A 23,394-nucleotide genomic window follows, 5' to 3' on the forward strand; every position below is an offset into this window, starting at 1 on the left:
GAGTCACTGTCTTACATGCACAAATAGATGCATCATATTAACTGGAACATGCATATTGTTACAGTGTCAATCAAAAGATAACATTATTAGCTTTCATTTTTAATTAGTGTGCCTAATGAAGTGTCCAGGGGCTGGACTATGTACCTCCAGCTGTTTCTTTTATTCACTGGAGTCTTAGTGCGTGTTATTGAGCAACAACCTCAGAAGTTCATTGCCAATGCATTATGGTTGGAGCCTCATAAAGGGAACAGTGCACCATTAATGGCAATTTTGTGGGCAGAAAGAAGGCTCAGAAATGATCCGTCTTCGCTTTGTAATTGCCTCTGAGCTAAATTGGTCTCGCCAATAATTACGTTTAATGTACAAATTTGCATGGTAATAGGCGGGAGTGTCACTCACCCACTCGCCAATGCGCGTCATGTCCGCACGCCCACACCGTCCCTTGGCAATTTCCGTTACGAGGAAGTTTGACAGGAAGCCTCGCTTGCCAACGAGCATCCAGCTGGGAGAGCAGGCGCTGTAAATATGTTGTAAATACATCGTGTACGCTCATGCTATCACTGATCGCTTGACAAAAGACGCTTATTTTACATTTGTCCTGCAGCCACGTGCACGGCGGACATGTCGGCACCACCAGGTTGCACCTGGCTCACAATGGCATCTTCCTATTTGTGTTCCTTGCAGATGGACCACGACCCCAGGAACCCTGCCTACATCGCCACACAAGGTCCACTGCCGTCTACAGTAGCCGACTTCTGGCAGGTAAGCTGTCACAAATGTTGGAGCAGGTTTGACACCATGAGAAGAATGTTCAACGAACCAAGACTTTTCTTTGCAGATGGTTTGGGAGAACGGCTGTGTGGTCATCGTCATGTTGACACCGCTGGTGGAGAGCGGAGTTAAGCAGTGCTACCACTACTGGCCTGACGAGGGCTCCAACCTCTACCACATCTACGAGGTACGATGACCACGTATGTGCTGCTTGCATTGCTCAGGCGTCTCAAGGAACTACCAGTCCCAACATCAATAATCCGTTTTATAATCCTGAGGTGATCCGGGTCTTAGGGAGCATCTGTGTCCCTACAAAGTGTACAAAGTATGGACATTTTTGGGCTTGTTTTAAATTGTCCTACATTGCATTGGTTTTGGTATCTTTAATGCAAAAAATGTCACATCCAAATCCTTCAGTTGTTCTGATTGCGCCCATTGCTGGAAAAAGAATGGACACCCGTTCGCTACAACACATTACAACACGTTATAACATGTTACAACACGTCACAACACGTTACAACACACCTTACAAATCTTCACAATACGTTACATGTTACAACATGTGTTACAAGACGTTACAAGACGTTACAAGACTTTACCTGTTACAAACAATGTTATAAAACATCACATCTTACAACACGTTACAACCCATGTTACAACATGTTGCAACACACGCCGCAAAGCATTACAACATTTTACATGTCACAACATGTTACAGCTAGGCATGGGCCGGTCACCATTTTCAAGGTATACCAAGATATGAAAAAGTCACAGTTTGAAAACTACGAAAATCCGTCATACCGTTCCTGCAGTATGAAAGCAAGTGGAGGTCCATGCAGCCACTAGATGGAAATACTTTTTCATGTCCTGAGTTATTCCTCGCAGTCGGAAGTGGGCTTCGATGTGTTGAAACCACAGGCGTGGGCTGTGTTGGCAAAAGTCGAGCAACTAAACAGTCACAGCATAAATAGCACTGACATTAGCTGCCTCATTAGCATAGAGCGGCGTCGGTGTAATGACAAGACATGTGCCCTCGTAGTGTTTTGCATCCCATAGCTTGTGGATTTCACCTGGCTTTGCAGCTGCCGAACTAATGTGTAATCAATAACTCTATATAAGTAAATTTTCGGCATGTTGATGTGAATACAATAACCCAATAAGTCCTAAATGCCATCGTTTAATATCTTGTAGTCTATATATTGACACAGTACAGGAGCATAAAACATACTGTATAGTAAATGACTTACGTGAAAGAACTTCAAGCAACAACCACTTAGCTTAAGCCACTCATTGAGGGTCACCACACAAGTAAATTAATCAAAACTCAAAAACGCAAAAACACAATCCAACAACTCCAAAACATTCTTGTGGAAAAGTTGTGACCTGCACAAATGCTGTGAAATAATAATGTAAACGTAACATAAACGTAACATACGTAACGTAAACATAAAATAATAAGTTACATTTTGCTTTGTTTTTTTTGTTTTTTTTACTAAGAAAATATTTATGGTGTTGTGACTCGAGTTGCAGGATTAGCCACAGTAGACTGCATTAAGAACTGGATTTTATTTATTATTTATTTAGAAAAAAAAACAGTTGTTTTTTTAAATTTATTTTAAATAAAAATGTTCCACTTTCGTCATGTTCTATTATATGGTTTAAAAATGACTGTTCAACAGAAAAAAATGTTCCCTCTTCTTTTCAATAAAGATTTATTTAATTTAAAAATAACACATATTAGAGCTGTAAGTATAATACAGTGAAACCAAGGTATTTTTGCCCAAGGTTATCATACAGTCAGAATCTCATACCGGCGCATGCCAAGTTGCAACACGTTACAACACATTTTAACACGTTTCATGTTACAACTCATGTTACAATGCGCCACAACATGTTACAACACGTTACAAAGCGTCACAAGATGTTACAACATGCGTTACAAGACATGTTACATGTTACAAAACGTCGCAACACATTGCATGTTACAATCTATGTGGCAACCCATCCTAAAATTTTTCTGTATGTGACCCTCAGTGGAAAAATTTTGGACACTCCCACTGTAAGTTGTTACTGCCTGATTAGGCTAAGAAACACTTGGAAAATGTGTGGATGATTGTCAACGTTACAGTAATAATTAGTAATGTGGTGCTGCTGTTTGTGTTGCAGGTCAATCTGGTGTCAGAACACATTTGGTGCGATGACTTCCTGGTTCGTAGCTTCTACCTGAAGAACATGCAGACAAACGAGACGCGGACCGTCACCCAGTTCCATTTCCTGACCTGGCTCAATCAGAACGTCCCAGAGACCAGTCGGACCCTCCTGGACTTCCGGAGGTAGGAAGCTCAGATGACCACAAACACGTCAGTGACATCCGTGTAGTCGCTAAAAGTGTCAGCTGACCATTCGCTGTGATCTCAAGGAGGCCATAATTGTCACCACAGTTACCGGGGAAATAAGCCATTCTCTTTTCGTTGCCCGCTCCCGCCCATGACAGCATGTTTGCGTTCTAACCCCTCCCCCCACCTTCCCCCCTACTTCCTCTTTTACCAGCTAACTAGCGGTTGCCAGTGTCATTTTTGTGATGTTGCAGCTAGTAATATAAGCCCAGTTGCATAGTCACAAAAGTGATCATTGGAGACTGTGATTCTGCAACCGAGGGGCCGCATGGACCCCACGACCCACCACCCAACCCCGAGCCTAACCCGCACCCACGCCCCAGCTCCTTTGACCCTTCCTGCCCCCGCCTCCTCGCCTTCTTCTCTGCTTCTTCTGACCTGAGGTGACCTCCCTCCCTTTTGCTTGCTCATGGTTTTCTTTAGCCCCGCCCACTTCTTCTCCTTCTCCCTCTCCCACAACAAGCCTCAAAATATGACATCCACATAGAGCGACATAAGCAGGGAGTCAATCAGCCTCCCCACAAGAGATCGTTGCTTGATTTGTGGAGGTCACGATTCCTGGCTTTGTGTCCTTGTCCATCTTCATTCTTGTCGCTCTCGTCAAGTGAGAATCTGAGGCAGGGCGTTGCCTCCCTCCCGCTTCTGCACTCCTCCCTCTGTGCACCCCCCCAGAGCCCCTCTGCCGGCTGTTTCCATGGTAACGTGACTTTTGACTGTCTGCACTGAGCTCTGACTTGAGGTGTAGGATGAAAGTGTGGGGGTGGAGAGAGAGAGGCAGAGACAGACACATACTACACCACCCTCTGCCCTCGGCGCCCCCTACCATCAAACACCACATCCCCACATGCCTCGATGGAATGAGTGTTTGTCAACTAAATACAGTACAACACACACATTGTACCATTATATTGTGTTGTGTACCTTGTGGCCTGTGAGTGTGCGAGGGAAGGATGTTAGGGATGAGGACTACTATTAAGAGAAAATTTTAATCGCACCTTTGAGTCCAAAGAGGAATAAAGAAGCGTGACTAATGTTTAATGGATCACAGAGAATGTCAATGTTGAATATTGTTGAGGTGTCTCCTTAAAAGAGAATCAGAGATGATGGAGCTCTCTGCTTCTCGCTTACGTTAGCCTGCTTCCTGTTTGATGTCACGTTCAGGTTCAGATACACTAGCCTTAATTTAACGTTTCTAATTGGACTTCATCAGACAGTTCTGCCCGGTCACAGAAAATACTGAAAGATCCTCCTTGTGTGTTGTTGTTTGTTGCAGGAAGGTGAACAAGTGTTACCGCGGACGCTCCTGTCCCATCATCGTGCACTGCAGGCAAGTAAAAACCCTGCTAATAACATTCACGTTCATCTTCATGCATAATGCATGAACTGTATAGATAGGTGTCTACATTATGAACGTGCAGTTCTTATCCAAATTAGAATAGTTGGGCCTTTGGGGAGCGCTGTGCTCTACTGAGTGACATTCCAGTTTGTGGCCCATACAAAATAATTCTCATAACAATTCAAAATAATTCCTCACAATTCTGGATTTTTTTAGCATTTTTTTGTTGTTTATTTTTTTAGTGTGCAACCTCTAGAATGTTTTGCTTTAAAACTCAGTTCAATTGTTGGCTAGATGTTAAAAAAGATAGTACATTTAAAAATAATAATAAATAAATTTTTGACAAATTGTTGGCTAGATGTTAAAAAAATAGTACATTTAAAAATAATAATAAATACATTTTTGACAAATTGTTGGCTAGATGTTAAATGTATAATACATTTAAAATAATAATAAAAAAAATCACAAATGGTTGGCTCAATGTTGAATGAATTAAACATTTAAGCATATGTGTTTTTAATGGAGGCTAGATAATAAATAATATTTTTTAATGAAAAACAAAAATTTTAATAAATATGTGAGGTAAAATAATGTTCAAAAAGGTAGAAAACAGTTAAAATGATGAATGTTCTAGCTTTTTTTTTCATCATTGTTGCAGTGTAATGGTAATGGTAATTGTAATAGTTTAATTTATTTGAACATGCTTAAAAGTTACAGTGGAATACATCACATAATACAGTTCACAGTTCCACATGTCCAAAAGGAGTAGGAAGAAGCAAAGTTTATTTAATCCTACCCCTCGTCCGTTTCACATCTGTTGCTGTACATTCACTGTATTTTGCTGTATATTCACTTCCTGTATTTCATATGTGATCTTTTTAATACAGCGAAAGGTGATAAGGTAATGTAACAATATGGTAATATAATTGTCAAGGTTTTTCCACAATCATAATAAATAATAAGCATATACTGTATAATAACCAATATAATAAGAAATAAATCATAATAAATACAAATAAACATAACATAGCGAGACTCTTCTCCCTTGTATTTTGCAGACATCAACTGCTTTTATTGTTTCTTAAAATTGCTCATCTTAGTGCACTGTTTGAGTTCCTTACTCAATCCATTAATTTAATTCCAGGGTTTATGCTGGTTTACGTTTAAGTGTGGAAAGTATGCAAAAGTATGGAATTTGATTTTATACCTTTCCAGGTCTGGAAAAGTATGGAAAATGAAAACTCATATGGAAAAGTATTGATGTTTCCAAGACAGTCACCATTGTTGTTTTCTAAAACCTAAAATTATGAATAACTAGGAGAATGATCTAAGAAAGATGAATCTGTTTTTCTAAGGCGCTTGCTAGGGCAGCTGTAATGTGAGCAACGCACCCCGGAAAACATTTGGGAAGATTGACAAGTTGACTGGCCAGCCCTCTGCTCTTATCCTCCTCCAACCCTTTGTGTGATCTACATTACCTAGCTATAATCTTCTGGAAATTGCATACATATTCAATTCAACGATTAATTCCATAATTTATTTACTGTACATGTCCTGTACAGGACTGCAACTAACCATTTTTAGGTGATTAATATGAAGCATGTTGTTTCGATTAATTGAGTAATCGTATGCCCGAGACCAGGGGTGTCTAAGCTTTTTTCACTGAGGGCTGCACAATGCAAATCAAAGGCTGTAGAGGGCCACTTTGATATTTTCAATCTATTTTTTACTTTTGTAAAAAGGCTAAAACAAGCCATTTTGTTTTATTATCAGTTATTAGTATCAACATTTTAGCTTCTCTTTTACCTTTTCCTCTGTTTTTCACATTTTTGCTGTTTTTTTTGGTTTAATTTTATTTCTACAACATTGAACCGTGGGCCGTTGGCCAATAAAAAAAAACAAGCTGCGAGCCACAAATGGCCAATGGAGTACACTTTGGACATGCCTGCTCGAGGCTATGTTCACACTGCAGGTCAATTTTTTTGCTCATATGTGACCGGTATCAGATTTTTTCATGTCAGTGTCAACAGCACAATTTTGAAATGCGACTCAGGTCTCATACGTATGGAGATTTAAATCCAATATGTATGCAATGCTACTGCAGTCTGAATGGTCAGGTCCCACATATGCTTCTTGTAATCCAAAAATTATTTTTAAAAAGTGTCAGTGAAGCGGCTCAGTGCAATGTCCCAGCACCGACATGCCACACGCTGCTCGGAACAGACGTCGCAGCAAGTTCTCCACAAACTGCTATAGCCAAAGTCCTTGCCCTCTTTCTTCTTAATCTGCTGTGCAGAATCATTTTGTTAAGAAAATATAGACTCCCTCTCTTGCAAAAAATCCTTGAAATTTCCACAAACGCGCAGGGGAGAGCACACACACTGCAGCAATCTTTACTTCCGTAAACAAAAACACACAACAATGCATGTGACATTGTGCTTTTGCGCATTCACGTCACTTCTCAGACGCTTTGCGTTTACATTGACGCAAGTCCCATTTTTTTGGTAATGTGAACGATAACATAAAAAATTGGATTTGAACAAAAAATCCGAATTGGGCATCATACCCTGTAGTGTGAATGTAGCCCTAGACGGATCAAATCAACATGAACCAAACACAGTTAGTGGTTTGGTCTGCAACATATCAGAAAAGAGGTAAAAATGTCTATCACTCTTTTCCTAAGTCAAAGCCGATGTATGTGAATGTCTTGTTTTGCCTAACACACAAAGGTAATAGGCCTGCTTTCATGGATGACTAAGGGAATGAAAAAATAATCACACATGAGCGACTGAAATCAGAGAATTTTAAAATAAAAAAAAAACACTAATCGAATACCAAAATAGTTAACGATTATTGGATAATCAATTAGTCATGGATTAATTGATTAATTGTTGCAGCTCGAATGAGGCGCATCTATTTATTGAGTCTGAAAAAAGTCTGGAATTTTGAGATGTCCAATCCGTAGCAACCCTGTTATTATTATTTATAGTCTTATGGATGATATGCAAACATACAACGCGTTGTAAGTTTAAAACACCCCAATTTTTTCAGTTATTTATTGAAATTCAAGTCGTTCAAATCCAATGAATAGCTTGAAATGGTACAAAGGTAAGTGGTGAAGTGCCAGAGGTTAAAAAAAGATAAGGTTACCCAAAACTGAAAAATAATATGTATTTCAGAATTATACAAAAAGGCCTGTTTCAGGGACCACAAAATGGGTCAACAATTTAAAACTGTTCTGCAGAAATGGAGGTTGATCAAGCCTTGGCAGTTCCATCCATCCATCCATCTTCTACCGCTTATCCGAGATCGGGTCGCGGGGGCAACAGCCTAAGCAGGGAGGCCCAGATTTTCCTCTCCCCAGCCACTTTGTCCAGCTCCTCCCGGCGGATCCCGAGGCGTTCCCAGGCCAGTTGGGAAACATAGTTTCTCCAACGTGTCCTGGGTCTTCCCCGAGGCCTTTTACCGGTCGGACTTGCCCTGAACACCTCCCCAGGGAGGCGTCCGGGAGGCATCCTGACCAGATGCCCAAGCCACCTCATCTGGCTCCTCTCAATGCGGAGGAGCAGCGGTTCTACTCCGAGTCTCTCCCGGATGACAGTGCTTCTCACCCTATCTCTAAGGGAGAGCCCAGCCACCCTACGGAGAAAACTCATTTCGGCCGCTTGTACCCGCGATCTTGTCCTTTCGGTCATTACCCAAAGCTCATGACCATAGGTGAGGGTAGGAACGTAGATCGACCAGTAAATTGAGAGCTTTGCTTTTTGGCTTAGCTCTCTCTTCACCACAACAGACCGATGTAGAGTCTGCATCACTGCAGACGCCGCACCAATTCGCTTATCAATCTCGCGTTCCAGCCTTGGCAGTTGGTGCACCTAATTCCTACAGGTGTTCTAAGTTCTGGAGTACTTACTGGCTCCTCTGTCTGCATAAAAGCAGTGCTCTGAACACACTGTGGTACTATACCCTCGTGAATATCAGTTGAACAGCATTGTACTGGAGAAAGTAATTTGTTGATACAAAAATGGCAAGAAAAAAGTGAATTAACAACGGAAGAGAGACACACCATATTAACACTTAAAAATGTAAGAAGAAATTGGAGTGTTCTAAAACTTTTGACCGGTAGTGTATATAATTGTGTATTCTGTCTTTCTCTTTCTGTATCCCCACTGTGTGTGCGTGTGTGTGCGTGCGCACGCCCTATCAGTGATGGCGCCGGAAGGGCCGGGACGTATATCCTTATCGACATGGTCCTCAACAAGATGGCTAAAGGTAGGTTTGACTTTATCGCCATGTTTCAGTGGCAACCTGCTGTCTGTCTACACTGTCAGACTATTATTATTTGTTAACTATTACTGATGGAGGACATCATCATGTGTTAAAAGTAGGGATGCTCCAATCGATCAGTTTCGATTGGTATTGATCAGTATCAGGACAATTTCTGTGAAAAAACATGTGATCGGCATATGTTGATAATTGCCGACGACAAAAGCCGATCACCTCTGGCTCATACTATTCCAGCATACAGCCTACAGAGATCGCCTCCCGCCCACTTTCCTTCACACTGCGCAGGAGTGCCAAACCAAAAAACAAACATGTCTGCAATGTGGAACTTACGTACCTGCCGTCTGTGAGAGTGATATAAATTTTGCACCCTGTAAAACATGCCACAAAAAATATCTCACCGGGGAAGCACGTTAAAAAGCTTTCATTTAATACGGCCTTTGAAGAACAAACACTTGATGGAGTATGGTGAGTTTTCGTGGCTCACGATGTGATCAGTCAATGGCAGCTAATGTAGCCGAAACGCTGGACAACACTTGCCCGTGTGTGCCTGACAGTCAGCAGTCTAAAGCAAATAACCCGAAAAATAATTGAATTCATCAGACTAGATGACCAGCCTTTCTCAGCGGTGGAATAAACTGGGTTTGCCGACTGCTCTCTCACTTGGAGCCCCGCTGCACGATACCTGGAAGTCCTGCTAGAACGTCATTCAACTATGTACTCTCATGTCGAAATTCTCCTTAAAGAAGGCGTCGCATCCTCTAAGTTTCACTAGTGAGATATGTTCTCTTGAAAAAGCAAGTCATATATGTTTTTGTCTAAATGAAGGGGTTTTTATGGCTCCCTTTTTATATCATATAGCCAATAGCAGGGGTGCAACCAGGAATTCTGGGCCCCATGAAAAAAAAGTGACATTGGGCGCTGCGCCCCTTTTTATTTTTGAATAATTACCTATTTTTTGGGACCCCTGGCAGTCAGGGGACCTTAGAATTGTCCTAACTTTTCCCCCTTATACAGCACCACGGTCAATAGCATTCATCATAAATATATGTTAAAATGAACACTTAATCTATGTGATCGGTATCGTATCAGCCGATTTCACTCATGGGTGATCGGTATCGAAATCGGCAGCATAAAACCCTGATCGGAGCATCCCCAGTTAAAAGTCCATTAGCAATTCATATCTAATTAACACAAACACACCCAATCGGTTGTATTCTTTGCCTCTGAGCCAAAGAAAAAAACTAATTATATTTTATTTAATCTGTGCACTTCATCAGTCCAGACGTAATTAGCGCCAGTGAATGTGTCGTCTTTCATTCATGCCAATGCAGCGAAAGGAGAGACACTGAAAGAAACTTGGACAAAGTGTAACAAAGTCTTTAAATGAACTGACCGCCAGCACTTTCATCTCAAGTGTCATCAGCGCGTGAGGAGCACTTTAAGATAATTACTGTAATTACTGGGCCACATCATAAGCACTCTTTAATGATGTCATTGGATGCCAAGTAGTCACAGCGACTGGAATCACACACTTTCACCTCCACAATCGTCTCTTCACTGTGTTTTCTGCTAAATACATATTTGTTCTCCTTGAAATGAAACAATAATTGTGTGTGTTTGTGCTCACAAGCCTCCAAAATTATCCAATAAGACCACAAAAAGTCACTTAATTTGTCGCTAATCGCTTTTTGAGAAACCAAATCTAGAGGGGTCTCTATAAAGCATCAAAGTCACTATGATGGCAACACTGATCCCTCCTGCTACATCTTATTCTTTGGCAGACCAGGTGCATATGAGGTGTGTTAAGAAGAAGAGTTAGAAGAGTTACGCAGCCCACTACTGTCTGGAGTTGTAAAGACAAGGTACTGTTATGTTTATGATGGAGGGCGATCAGGTAGCGCCAAATATTTTTGCAGCGGTCCAGAGTTAGCAAATAAATAAATGTATTGGAAGTACCAATAATAATGTACGACATAATTAACTGTAATGTACAAAGCGATTAGCTGTAATGTATGTGACATTTATCAATGATTAATCATCTTTAACTGATGGCTAAGTGCCTAATGATGACTGAGAGTACATAAAATATATATTGTGTTTAGGGTCAGGGTTGTACATAATTTATGGTGTTAACACTACAACAAACACTACAATCAAAATACAATGTTGGTCAGTTTTATATATTTAAAGAAAGAAAAGCCTACATCTCAGCTCTCTCTTATCCAATTAAATACTTATTTGTGACATTTGTTGTAACATTCAATCAATATTTCAACTTTTTCTTTAAAACAAGTATTTTGGACACCCCTGTTTAATCCATCATGAAACCCAAATGGACCTGGAGGAAGTTCAGTTGATGACATGTTGTTTGGCTACAGTCGCTGCTTTTTAACCTCCATTCCAACACAGGTCCATTGGAGACCTTTGGATGCTCATTGTGGGACAACCAATCGAAAGTTCTTACCTGACTAGCCATCATCACCTGGTTCCCTTCCTGACTGTGGCCAGTAGATGGCGTATGTCTGCTCTGTCACTACTTTGCATTTTGACAGAATTCCTGAGTGATTACTGGCTTTTTCTACATGGAAAAGCAGTGCTGGTTTTAGCTTGAATGGTGCCCTGTGCGAGACCCCCCTTCGCGTGTTGGAAAAGTGTGTGCAAGGGCTTCCCATCATGCCTTTTGTTTGTGTTGATCGCACCATGAGTGAGATAGTGGTTCGAGTTGATGATCCTCTGTTCTTTAGTGCTGTGTGGGCAGTAAAATACAACTTTCTTAAAGCAAGTTGAAGTTGAAGTTGAAGTTGAAGTTGAAGTTGAAGTTGAAGTTCACCTCTGACCATTTCCTGTGCAAATCAGGCTGTGACTTTGTGACTTGGTTAAGTTGTATCCCCTTCTGCCTGTATAGGTACCCATCTGACATACATATACTGTGAGCAAATGAGTGCTGAGCAACGTAAATATGAACATCCCCACCCCATCCATGCGGCAACCCCTCAAGATTGCTGCCCTGGGCAGTTTGCCCACAACTGTAACTAAAACCAGCACTGCGTAAAATGGCAAAAGGAAATAGCTTTGTAAAATTGCTCTGTGGTGAAGATATTTCTGCTTTAAAATCTCAGCTCTCCTTGCAGGCTTCAGAGAGACAAAATCTATAGTTTCCCTCCCGCCCACCTCTCCCCTTCTCGTTTTCCACCACTACATTGCCACTTTTCTTTTGTGTGGATTGTCTTTTGGGGAGAATGGACCCCAAAAAGTGTTGTGTTGGATTCAGGAGGTATTTTTGTGGTTCTCACGTTTCTTTTCTCCCTCGATTCATTCTAATGTAACACCCCCCCCTCCATTCTTTTTACACCTCCATCACTCCCATCCCTCCCTCCTCTTTATCTTTAAGAATGGAGTGAAAACCCTTGGAGTGGTGGCTGGCTTTTCATCATCCTTCCATTTCATTTCACCATTTTTTTTTTCCCAGCCAGTAACCCGGACCCTCGCCTCTCAGGGTCTCCTCTTTGTTTGCTGGTTCTCTCCTCCTCCTCCTCTTCCTCCTCCTCCTCCATGGAGACGTGAGGGAGGCCTGAGGAGGTTTATCAGAGAGAGCACAATGGCGGCCAGCTTGTTGAAGGAGCACTTCATGTCCAATCTTCTTTATTTGTCACCAGCAAAACACTTAAAAAGGAACCAGGGTTCTTTTCAGTTCTTTCTTGCTTCTTTTTTTGTATTTTATGCGTTTAGATAGAAGAAAAAGAAGCAGAAGAAGAAGAGACGAGTGAACACAAATGAAATGTTTCTTTTTTCTTACCCCCTGTCTTTGTGTGCTTTTGTCAGTCGCTCCCACATCTTTCTGCTCCCGACGGATTCCTTTTACATTCCCACGCACATCCGACTGAAAAAGTGTCATCAACATGTCATCCTAATGACGGGATCCATCTTTTCTTCTCAACACACAAATACTTTTTCTTCATTCCAGAAGTAGAAATGTCACAGTGACTGCTGAGAGATTATGTCACTAAAAAAAAAAATTCTTCATTGTACAATAATTTCTAAATGAATTTCTAATTACTTTTTCTGGCTTGCGTGTACCTCAACTTTCAAATGAGGTCATTGCTATTGAGTGTGGTAAGTGTCCATCACTGCACACACACCATTTTGAGCATGTTGAGTGCAACATCCGGGTACTGGCAGTGCACTGCATTTTGCCATACTTGTCAGTGTAAACGCACTTGAGACACAGCATATAACTTGTTAATACATCACAGCATATCACAGCAATACTCATAGAGCATGTAAATATGCTCCCTAGTGGCTGTGAGAAGTGTAGTGACGACAACAGAGCTCAAAGATCTGATTGGATGCTATGATCTTTGTTCTTGAGGTAGTGAGCGTTAAGACTAGGTCACAACTGGTCGTATGGGCTCCCACTGCCGGTGTATGTGCAAAAAACCACAAGAAACACACAGGATATGTGTGTGACGTGCTGATTTTCGAGCCGCAGACGTGCCACAGAGGTTCTATGTCGTATCAAACAAACTCTACATACACGCTTACATTTTTTTCTGGTTGCAAGACAAACGTGTGCACTCCGTATATCTCCGTGCATCGTCCATACGGCTAACGTGTGTCTTTTGTATGTTTTGCTGGTTCCAGGTTTAAGAAAAATGTCAACTTTTTTGTATATGTGTCGTGCGCCACACATGCACCCCACATACGTAATTAGTGCGGCCAATGCACATTCAGATATTTCGTAGGCCCTCCATGTGTGTCGAGATGTTTTATGGTCTCCACAACTACATTCTCCACGAACAAAAAAAAATGCAGTGATTTGGGAACGCCAAAAAATTGCAAGGCCAAAAAATTGCAAGGCCAAAAAATTGTACGTCCAGTAGTGAGATTTTCAGAAAGCTGAGGACCAGGGGGCGCCGACATCTACCTTCACTGTTATTTTTATTTTGTATATACAAAAAACAAGGCAATTTACAAGAAATAATGTAAATCCAATTAATCTGTTCCAGACACACAAAATACATTTTAGAGAGAATAATAGATTTACATGCAGAAAACAATGTAAAATCATTATAAATAATGCTTAATGGATATGATTGTTGATGTGCACGTCCCTTACATCCTGGCGAGATTGAATTCAATTGGATTGGGGTTCATACATGATAGCGATCTAATTTATCTTATCTCTGGAGTTTTTCCAGAGAGATTTCCAGAGGTAAAAGGCAGTGTGCTAGCATGAATTCACTTGTGCACAAATGTGCACATTAGCACTCAATAAGTCATCAAAACGTACCTTTATGCATTCCCACATAGTATCAGCATTTGAGACCAAATATGAGGTGAAAGAAAAATGATAAAAATACAGTATAGTAATCTATCTGTGCGGCGAGAGAAAGTTAGCACACGCACAATGGACATGCATCAAGTGAGACGGATGTAACAGAGAGAATCCGGCCACTTTTCAAAATAAAACATCATGGAAATTATTTTTTCTTTACCAAATGACCCACCGCCTGGTACCGGGCCACGGCCCCGGGGGTTGGGGATCACTGCTCTACATCACAGGAGTGTTCTGAAGTTTTTGAGAACCTATTGCAAAAAAACACAAGTCATAGATCCTCTATAGGAGGCATATTTCTGTTTTTAGGAACCTGCTGCAAAAATGTTAGCAAGTTTTGAACTGCACTCCTGCTGCTGAATAGCCCTGCTTTAAAGCCATCATGAAGATGATACCACTTTTCAAACACACAGTAGTTCTGTCAAGCCGCATTCAGACAGTACGCATTCAGAGTCATGAAGAGACGTAGTTATGAAACACAAGGACGTTGAAAGATAAACAAACATCATGATGAACATCATCAACGTTCTCATGAGTAACATCACAACCATGGCAGCCTCTGATTGTACTTCACTAAAAAAAAAAAGCCTTTTCTGACGGCTTCTTTTCTCATGTGATCGACTCGCATCTTGCCAACAAAACGCCATCATGCAGCTGTTCGCGCATGTGTGTAGGATGAGATGAGCGCAGTCATCTTGTTCCAGAGACAAAAGATTGACAGATTTTGTCTGGAGTTTTGAACTCCGTCCAACACAATTTCCTGTTTTTCTTCGTATGTGTCTCTATATATATGTATGTATATATGTGTGTGTGTGTGTATGTGTAGGTGCCAAGGAGATTGATATAGCAGCGACGCTGGAACACCTGAGAGACCAGAGGCCGGGCATGGTGCAGACCAAGGTAGACCACTTCATTGTCACTCATAGAATATAAATAATACAGGCAGGACCCTTCATTAGGTACACCATCTCATGGGATCCAATAGAGAAATTTTGCTTTTCCAAAAACGATCATGTTTACTTTTCATCATATTTATTACTCCAACCCCAGTTTTAAACATGTTGTTAAATTCTAGCAGAAATAAACATACACTCCAAATAGGTGTAGAAATCTGTGCTGCAGTTATTTAAGCAAAAGTAACATTTTTCTTTTTTGTCACTCATATATGGGAAGATATAACTTACACTTACACTATTACAATCATCATCTGGGACCATAATTGAGGTTCCTCAGGAGCCAAGTGGCTAGCGTTAGCAGGTGTTAGCTTAACATGCCGCTGAGTCACACTTTCACTTTACTTTTAATTAGGGCTGTCAAATGATAAAAAATTTGAATCAGATTAATCACAGTTTTTAAATTAATTAAACAATATGATTCACCATTCGCAACTATGTGTGAAATAAGCCCATTTTTACTGCATTTAATGGAAGATCAATGACAGGACAGCATTATATATAATGAACTGAATATGTCAATCAAGCAAAAAGATACCACAAGTCTAAAAATCTATTTGTCGAACACGAGTCTCTTTAATAGTAGTAGAACATTTGAATCACACTTTAAACCGTGCTATGATGAGCAATGAGGGGTTGTGCTCAAAGACATCACCTAATTTAAGGTAAATTACATTTTTCCAATGTAAATTCCAGTATACTTCAATGCAGCAAATTGTACATCTGAATTAACCCATTAGGAGTTTTTTTTCAAGTAAATATTCTGTTTTGATATTACTATTTTCAAACGGTTGTAGCTTGAAAATGGTTAGAGATAAAGGCAAACTGTAAATGAGAAAAAATCATCAGTATGACCCAAAGTTAGCGTTGGGAGTAAATTCACTCATCTAATTTGCATATGATGACATCACCAGGCTCAGAAATGGTCAGATCCCTGTCTCCACGATACCCAACAGGCTCATCAAAATGTCTGATCCACTTGTGATACTCTTCCTCATCTCTCACACAAGCACAGCCATCGTCATCGTCATTTACAGCATTAGGATCTTGAACACCACTGCTGCCTTCTCCGCTGTTAGAAGTGTACTTCCTTCCACACATTCCGACGCGACTGTCCCTATTTCCAGGGTTTTTTTAAATCTCACGTCACCATAGCAGTGGTTTTACCACCTGTGCTACACGCACAGTCTTTTAGGAGAAACATATGGATCCTCTGGGATGTCGCCTCCTGCGACACAGAACGCAGTGAAGCTCCAAAATGTGCTGCCTTGAGGACTGTCATAGCGGGCTGGCGCGCTGCCGCTAGCAGCCGTGAGCTTCCGCGTAGCGCCACTTCAAACTAATTAAACTCCTTAAGAATTATGAAGTGAGTGATAAGAATATCCGATTCATGTTTTTCTTTATCTTCCTGTTGATTTATACACACACGCGCATTATAAAGCCGTTTTTGTGATGTTCGGAGTGTCCCTGAATGCATCTCGCGTTCTTGTAATGAGAATGACAAATATTGAACGAACTAGAGGCGTGTGTGAGTTGGAGGTACATACTGTATATGGTGTTGGACTTGTACTGCTGTGTGTGTCCAGGTCAGAATGAAGTTATAAAACAGTGTCAGGCTCTGTGAGGATGCTCCACTGTGCTTATGACCATGATAAACATTCCACTCTGCTTGCTAGCATGTCGCTAACTGTGTCTGACAGCCATTAAGAGCTTATCTCAGCCTAAATAACAGAATAATCATATCCTGCTGTTATTCAGATTTTTTGAACATACATTTTTGATAATATAACATTTATATTGGGTTTCTTGCTAAAACCATGTGTAAGCGTGTCCATCAGTGTGGCGTTTATTGCTGCTGAGACAGGCGGGAAAGTAAATATCATGAGAAGAAGGAACCGCGACACGAGGAGCGTTATCGATCCAGCTTTTTATTAAAGCATGTTTCCTCAGCAAAGCGAGCCGCTGTCATGATTCCCTCGGAGGGAAGCAGCAGAGTGCGATGGAATCAAGATGTTACATCAGCAGCCACTCAACACGGGGGGGCTTCTCTACAGGCTTGGGTTCTTCTAACACGCCAGCCAACAGGACTTGATAGAGGATGTGTGTCTGGTCTCTCTGCAGGATCAGTTTGAGTTTGCCTTGACGACGGTTGCAGAAGAAGTGAACGCCATCTTGAAAGCTCTTCCTCAGTAGGAAGGATGAAGGACAAGAAGTTTGCTTCCTATCTCATCCACATGTGGACATCTTGTTCCTCCTGTTTGTCCTTTAACATTCATCCTTCATCTTCTGGTCACTCCTCTTTTGCTTCTTTGTATCATATTCCTCTTTGGTCCACGTACTTCTCCTCCTCCTTGTGGTGAGCAGCGAAATTGTAGATAGTCTTTATCTAGCCCACTCTCTGTTTTATTTGGTCAAATGATGTTCAAATATTTGAGTGGATTGTGTTTTTGTTTCTAGATGGTCGCCATGTACTCCAGATTAGCTTTTAAAGGCTGCAAAGAGTCACATTTTCATCATTTTATTTAGTAAAATATGCATACCCCCGTGACCCTAAAGAGGAGAAGCGGCATAGAAAATGGATGGATGGATGTTTATGATAGTTGCAAATATTCCATGTTTATGTGGCTTTAAGTTCAGTTTAGGTCACAACCAGTCGTACGGGCTCCTACGGCCGGTCTGTGTGCAAAAAAATGCAAGAAGCGCACAGAGGGCATGTGTGAGACATGCGGATTTTCTTGCTGTAGTCTGGCCGCAGAGGTTGTTTTCTCTTTTGTACATTTTGCTGGTGTCAGGATTGGGCAAAATGTCGCACTTGCGGACTCCTATGTGTGTCATGCACCACCCGTGCACCCCATATATGTAATTAGTGCGGCCAGTGCATGTCCAGATAGTTAGTATGTCCTCCATGCGTGTCAAAATGTTTCATGGTCTCCACAACTACATTCTCTATGAACAACAAAAAAAAATGCAGCGATTTGGGAACGCCAAAAATTGCAAGGCCAAAAAATTGTACGTCGATTTGTGACCTAGTGAGCAGAGGTTTAGCATCCCAGCAAAATGTGCACGTATTATGTTTGTTTCTTATTTCTGTGACAATCCCATCCTTATGTTGAACATCAGTCCAACATGGTGGCCTTTTGTATGCTTGAAAATCAATAGTGTGGTGATAAAGACACGGATCGGCCCCCCAGGGAGGAATAAATAAGAATCACACATTAGGAGGAGGTTGGTTTATTTGTGTTTGAATGCCTCTCAAAGGGTTCTGATGAAGTCCAGAGTCCAGAGTTCTTCTTCTATGTAGCATTGAAGGCTAACTTGTACATGTACAGTCGAGTAGCAGGAACTAGCTTGCTTTTTAATCCAACACGTTTTTGCATGTTTAGCCAGTTTCTTTTATTTAAAATCTCCTTTTAAGATGTCTAAAGTGACTAGTTATTATCCTATGAAGTGTTCAAGTCTTCACTTCCACAGTCACGAACATCCTACAATAGCTGTACAGATATTTGTGGTAATTGCTTTTCATGTGTATCAGAAACAATCCAGGCTGTCAGTATGAGGTGTTTTTGAGTCAGTGAAGATGACAATGAAACATTTTGGATCTTTAAACATGAAACCTTGTGTGTTTTTCATGATTACAATTAATACAACAGGTTTTTGGTTGGTTAGTTTGGTTTTTGGTTTTAGCTCAGCAGAGTGCACAGTGATTTTTTTAAAAGTGTTATTATTTCTGGTGCTAACTTGTGCATGGCTATTTATCAAGCAAATAGTCAAATATAATATATGAACTTGGATCAAAGATTCTGTTCGAATAATGGTGATAAGGATTAAAAGAAGCATTCAGCAAGGAACTCTTTGGATCTTTACCTGCTTTATTCGGTGTGCAGCTTGTTCTAAAAGGATACACACACACACACACACACACACACACACACACACACATCAATACATTGTACAGAAAAACATGAAACATTGTTTTGTTTTGTTCTATTGGTGTCAACATCTTGTCAATAAAGTTGTATTATCAAGATCGTCCATGACCCTTCATCTTTGAGTGCTAATCTCTTTGTAAAACCATTACTTGTTGTTTTAAAACAGGTGGGGTCGTGACCCAAAAGTGGGGTTGCAGAGTTGTTTTCAGTGACTCGTGAGTCTTTGCTTGGGAAAAATGTATTAATTAATGACCCGATATCCGTGAATGTACCTCACGTTCTTGTTTGTTCTATTCGCTTGCTACGCCGCAACGTGCCATGTTTATGGGTGACTTTGTCGAGCTTGAACGGGAGGGGAAGGGCATTGAGTCGGGACTTAACGGACCTTCCGTCCGACCCACAACTGCAGATATCCGCTGGAGAAGGGCATGTCATAAAGAGTCACCTTTTAAATCTAAGGCCCTTTAAATTTAAGATATTTGGGACGTTGGAGTTGAAAAATTCCCGCAATTTGGGTCACTGCTTGTCATTGAGGGATGATGGTTTTAAACATTTTTTATTTTAAACAAATGGTGGGCCCTACAGCCACACCAGCTGAGAACCACTGTTTTAAACAATACAGGTGCACTTTTAAATAGGATCTGAAATAAAATGTAATTGGAATTGAAATGGTTGCTAGTCTATCAATTTTTTGCTGTGCAACAATCAGTCCAGTTGCATCGGTGCCAAGTGGGGCACTGACTTTGTACAGTTAACTGTAAAGGGTTTTGAGGCCATTTTGCTATTTTTTAAAAAGGCAAGTTCAATGTAAACATGCTGAAAGGTTCTATATAAAACAGACTGCATGTCAGTTTTGTATTACAGCTGACAAGGTGTATTACTGTATTATTTGTATCAACATTTAAACTTTTTTCCCCATGTTGGTTGTTTTTTTTGTTGCTCGTGTTTTTAGAATGGGCCGCAGGTGGCAAATGGCCCCAAAAGTTATTAAACTTGTAGTTTGTTACTATATTTACTGTAAATAGGTACAGCTTCACTCTCGTCTTAATGTCTTCACGGCATTTGGCTATTCAAGAAGACGAAAAACAATTTATTTGCATAAAAAAGTGATGATTAAATCAGAGCGGGTCCTCACATCTGCAGGTGTCATGGCCGCCATTTCAATTGGATTACAGGCAGCGTCTACTGCTGGGCCACTTCTGGCGCTGTGCTGATCATTTTGGCGGCTGCGTCACGAGCGGCGACCCCAATATGACGGGCCGTCAGTCAGCATTAGCGCCTTTATAAGCACGCCGGCCTCACTGGGAATTGAAGCATTTGCATAGAAAAATTGCTTTTCCACAAAAGGCCTGATTTGCATAATTGCAGAGGACTGACAGGTGAGCGCTAGCAGGACAATTAGTAGGAGTACCGTGTGATGTGGCTGTGTCAACATGGACCACCACCGTGAGTTGATGAAGCAATTCTAAGGGATTTTGTTAGTTGCAGGCTACTAAAAAAACGATCCACAGGCCACAATTTGGACATGCCTGCTGTAAAGCAGTGGTCCCCAAAACCCTGGCCGCGGGTCATTTGGTACCGGGCCGCACAGAAAGAAAAAAAATTCCATTATTTCTTTCTTTTATGTTTTATTTTGAAAAGTGGCCGGATTCTCTCTGTTACATCCGTCTTACTTGACGCATGTCCATTGTGCGTGTGCTAACTTTATCTCATGCCGCACAGAAATACTACTACTATATTTTTACAATTTTTCTTTCACCTCATATTTGGTGTCAAATGCTGATACTATGTGGGAATGCATAAAGGTAAGTTTTGATGACTTATTGAGTGCTAATGTGCACATTTGTCTCAACTTAATTCATGCTAGCGCACTGCCTTTTAACACATAATAATACACATAACGTAATAATTTTTCTGGAAAAACTTGTCTGGAACTTGAACTGGTGGATGGTGGGTCGGCATTCATTTTGTGTTTTAATTTGATGTTATTCATGTCTTAGTTTTACACAATACATAATAAATAAGATAAATAAGCTCGCTATAGTGTACGAGGCCCACCCCCGGTCCGCGGGAGATTTGTGGGAACACAAGCCGGTCCGTGGGTCAAAAAAGGTTGGTCATATCGGTTAGGAAGCTAACATGCCTGCCAGACTCAAAAAATGGTTTATACTCAGAGAAAAGTTGGAAAAATCTTTGTAAGGGGCGGCTTTGCGATCAAGTCCATGTCCACACGATTATGTATATTTAAAAATCTTATTTTTGTATGTGTTTTGGCCTTTCGTCCACGTGCAAAAACATTCATTCAAAACTGAGCTTTTGGGAAGGCCAGAGTGGAGCTTTTCAAAAACTCCGCCACAGTGTTTGTGTGTGGACAGGTAAAACAGAGCTTTATGATTTGTTGTTTACGGTTTGTTTCATAAGAAATGTGCAACATTATCTCATGTTTTTATACACTATTTAACAACAGAACATGAAGTCCCTCATTTATCGCTGTTAATTGGTTCCAGACACGACCACAATAAGTAAATTTAATATTAAAGTAGGATTTAATAATAATAAATTGAATATTTTTGTAGTTATAAAATAGAAAACCTAGGAAGGACAAAAAAGAAGGACAAAGTAAGAAGCCAAAGACTTACCACTTCCACACAAAATGGGAGAACTTTTTTTCACTCTATCATGTTAGACATGCCATGGCTGACTCCATGCAGTGTTAAGGTAATGTAATGTAAGGTAATATTTTTTCAGTGTAGCATTACTGACGCCGAGTGACCAGAATACCACATATGAATTGTCTTTCAATACTTTTTTATTAATAATATGCCATAATCTACCACGAAACAGTCATCATTTGTTAATTCATGAATGTTTGAAAAACTGCAAATGAGAGAGGGAGCAATGTTCGAACTGCTACGTGGCGAGGAACGACTGTATTGACTTATGAGTGTTGATGAACAGATGCGTTATAATGCACAACATAGTTACCTATAGTTGCTTTTTCAGGCTTCTGATTGGCCAACATGCGCATGATGAATTATGGTGGATTGTGTTTTTAACTGAACAGGCATTTTTTTTAACTCCACTTGTGTGGATGGACATTTTTTTTACGTGGGGGAAGTGTGCATGTTTGATAATATCCGTGTTTGTGTGACATAGCCCTAAACACACCTGGTCCCCAAGAGGAGCACAAGGAGCAACTCAGACGAGGCATCGCACCCTGAGGAACCGCATCAGAGAGAAGGATCAAAGCGAGACTCCCTTCCGTCTATACAGGGCAAGCTTTATATCTGTTGGTTTGGGCTTGAGGAAAATCTTTTGAGCAGCCATGACACGCCAAAATGTTCTCCCTTCTTGAGAAGGCCGCTTGTACATTTTTGTTTCAATCAATCAACCACACTGTAAAAACAGTAAAAGTAAGCCAGTGAATCTGGACTTGACAACCGCTTTCTTTATTGTTCACACAGGAACACACTGAAAGGGTGATTCTTCCGGGATCAGTCAGAGAAGATAAACAGTCTTTCTACCAAGCTGCGGGAGCCATTTTGAGATTTTAAAATTTGTGAAAAAACAAGTTAGTCATCGCTCGTCACATTGCGGTTTTAATAAATCATGCTGTTTTGTGGTTCATTATGGTCTATTATTAGTAAAAAAAAAATTTAAAAAGCATATTCAAGCACATTTTATGGGTTTGTTTTTGCCGAAATTGAGCATTTTCAAGCATAAAATGGCTAAATGAACTGAAATACAAATATAAATTTGTATATTAAATAATGCTTCAGTGAGACACACAATCACCAGACTGGATCACCGGAACAACAGGCTTTTACTGCAGGTTTGAATGATCTCAAAACAGGCACAATAACAACTAGGAGTGTTATGAGACACGCAGTTCAAATCGAATCGTATCATTTGTACACTGTGTCTATCAAATGTACGGACAATGCCATGACTGAAATAAATGTTGCGCTGTGTAAATACTTCCAGTTAAATATCCATATAAATGCTTTTAAAATGAAATTTCTGTTGTTCCTCATGGATATGAAAAAAAGAACCAGTTTTTTTTTTCAATCAACTTACTGGAATGGTAATTAATGGATTAGTGGAATGGTAATGGATGATGCCATGTGTGGTCCTACCCACACTTGCAGGTTCTTATGTTTGTTGTTAGTGTTTAATTACATAGAGTACATACCAGGGATGTAAATCTCTTTGTGATAGACGATTCGATTCAAATCTAGATACACAAGTTACTAAACGATTCAAAAACGATATATTTGAAAAACAGAACAATTTGATACGATACAATCCGATTCGATTTGATATGATTCAATTCTGCGGTCAGTGGGCCTCAAACAGTTCTTAGCTCTAAGAACAAATTCTACGAACG

General features: G+C 40.5%; 1 protein-coding gene across 2 annotated transcripts in view; it reads left to right on the forward strand.

Annotated features, from left to right (window-relative positions):
• The window catches only part of LOC129168865 (receptor-type tyrosine-protein phosphatase N2-like), a 103,330-nt gene extending 84,225 nt beyond the window's left edge, over positions 1-19,105 (forward strand). For both annotated transcript variants that reach the window (XM_054754620.1, XM_054754629.1), the window contains 7 exons: positions 685-762; positions 839-958; positions 2,938-3,104; positions 4,441-4,494; positions 8,711-8,775; positions 14,952-15,025; positions 17,200-19,105. In XM_054754620.1, the coding sequence (XP_054610595.1) occupies positions 685-762; positions 839-958; positions 2,938-3,104; positions 4,441-4,494; positions 8,711-8,775; positions 14,952-15,025; positions 17,200-17,271 (630 nt within the window). In that variant the 3' untranslated portion in view covers positions 17,272-19,105. The remainder of the gene's footprint in view (positions 1-684; positions 763-838; positions 959-2,937; positions 3,105-4,440; positions 4,495-8,710; positions 8,776-14,951; positions 15,026-17,199) is intronic.
• The last annotated feature ends 4,289 nt before the right edge of the window (positions 19,106-23,394 follow it).

This window comes from Dunckerocampus dactyliophorus, chromosome 2, assembly GCF_027744805.1.
Source record: "Dunckerocampus dactyliophorus isolate RoL2022-P2 chromosome 2, RoL_Ddac_1.1, whole genome shotgun sequence".
NCBI lineage: Eukaryota > Metazoa > Chordata > Actinopteri > Syngnathiformes > Syngnathidae > Dunckerocampus > Dunckerocampus dactyliophorus.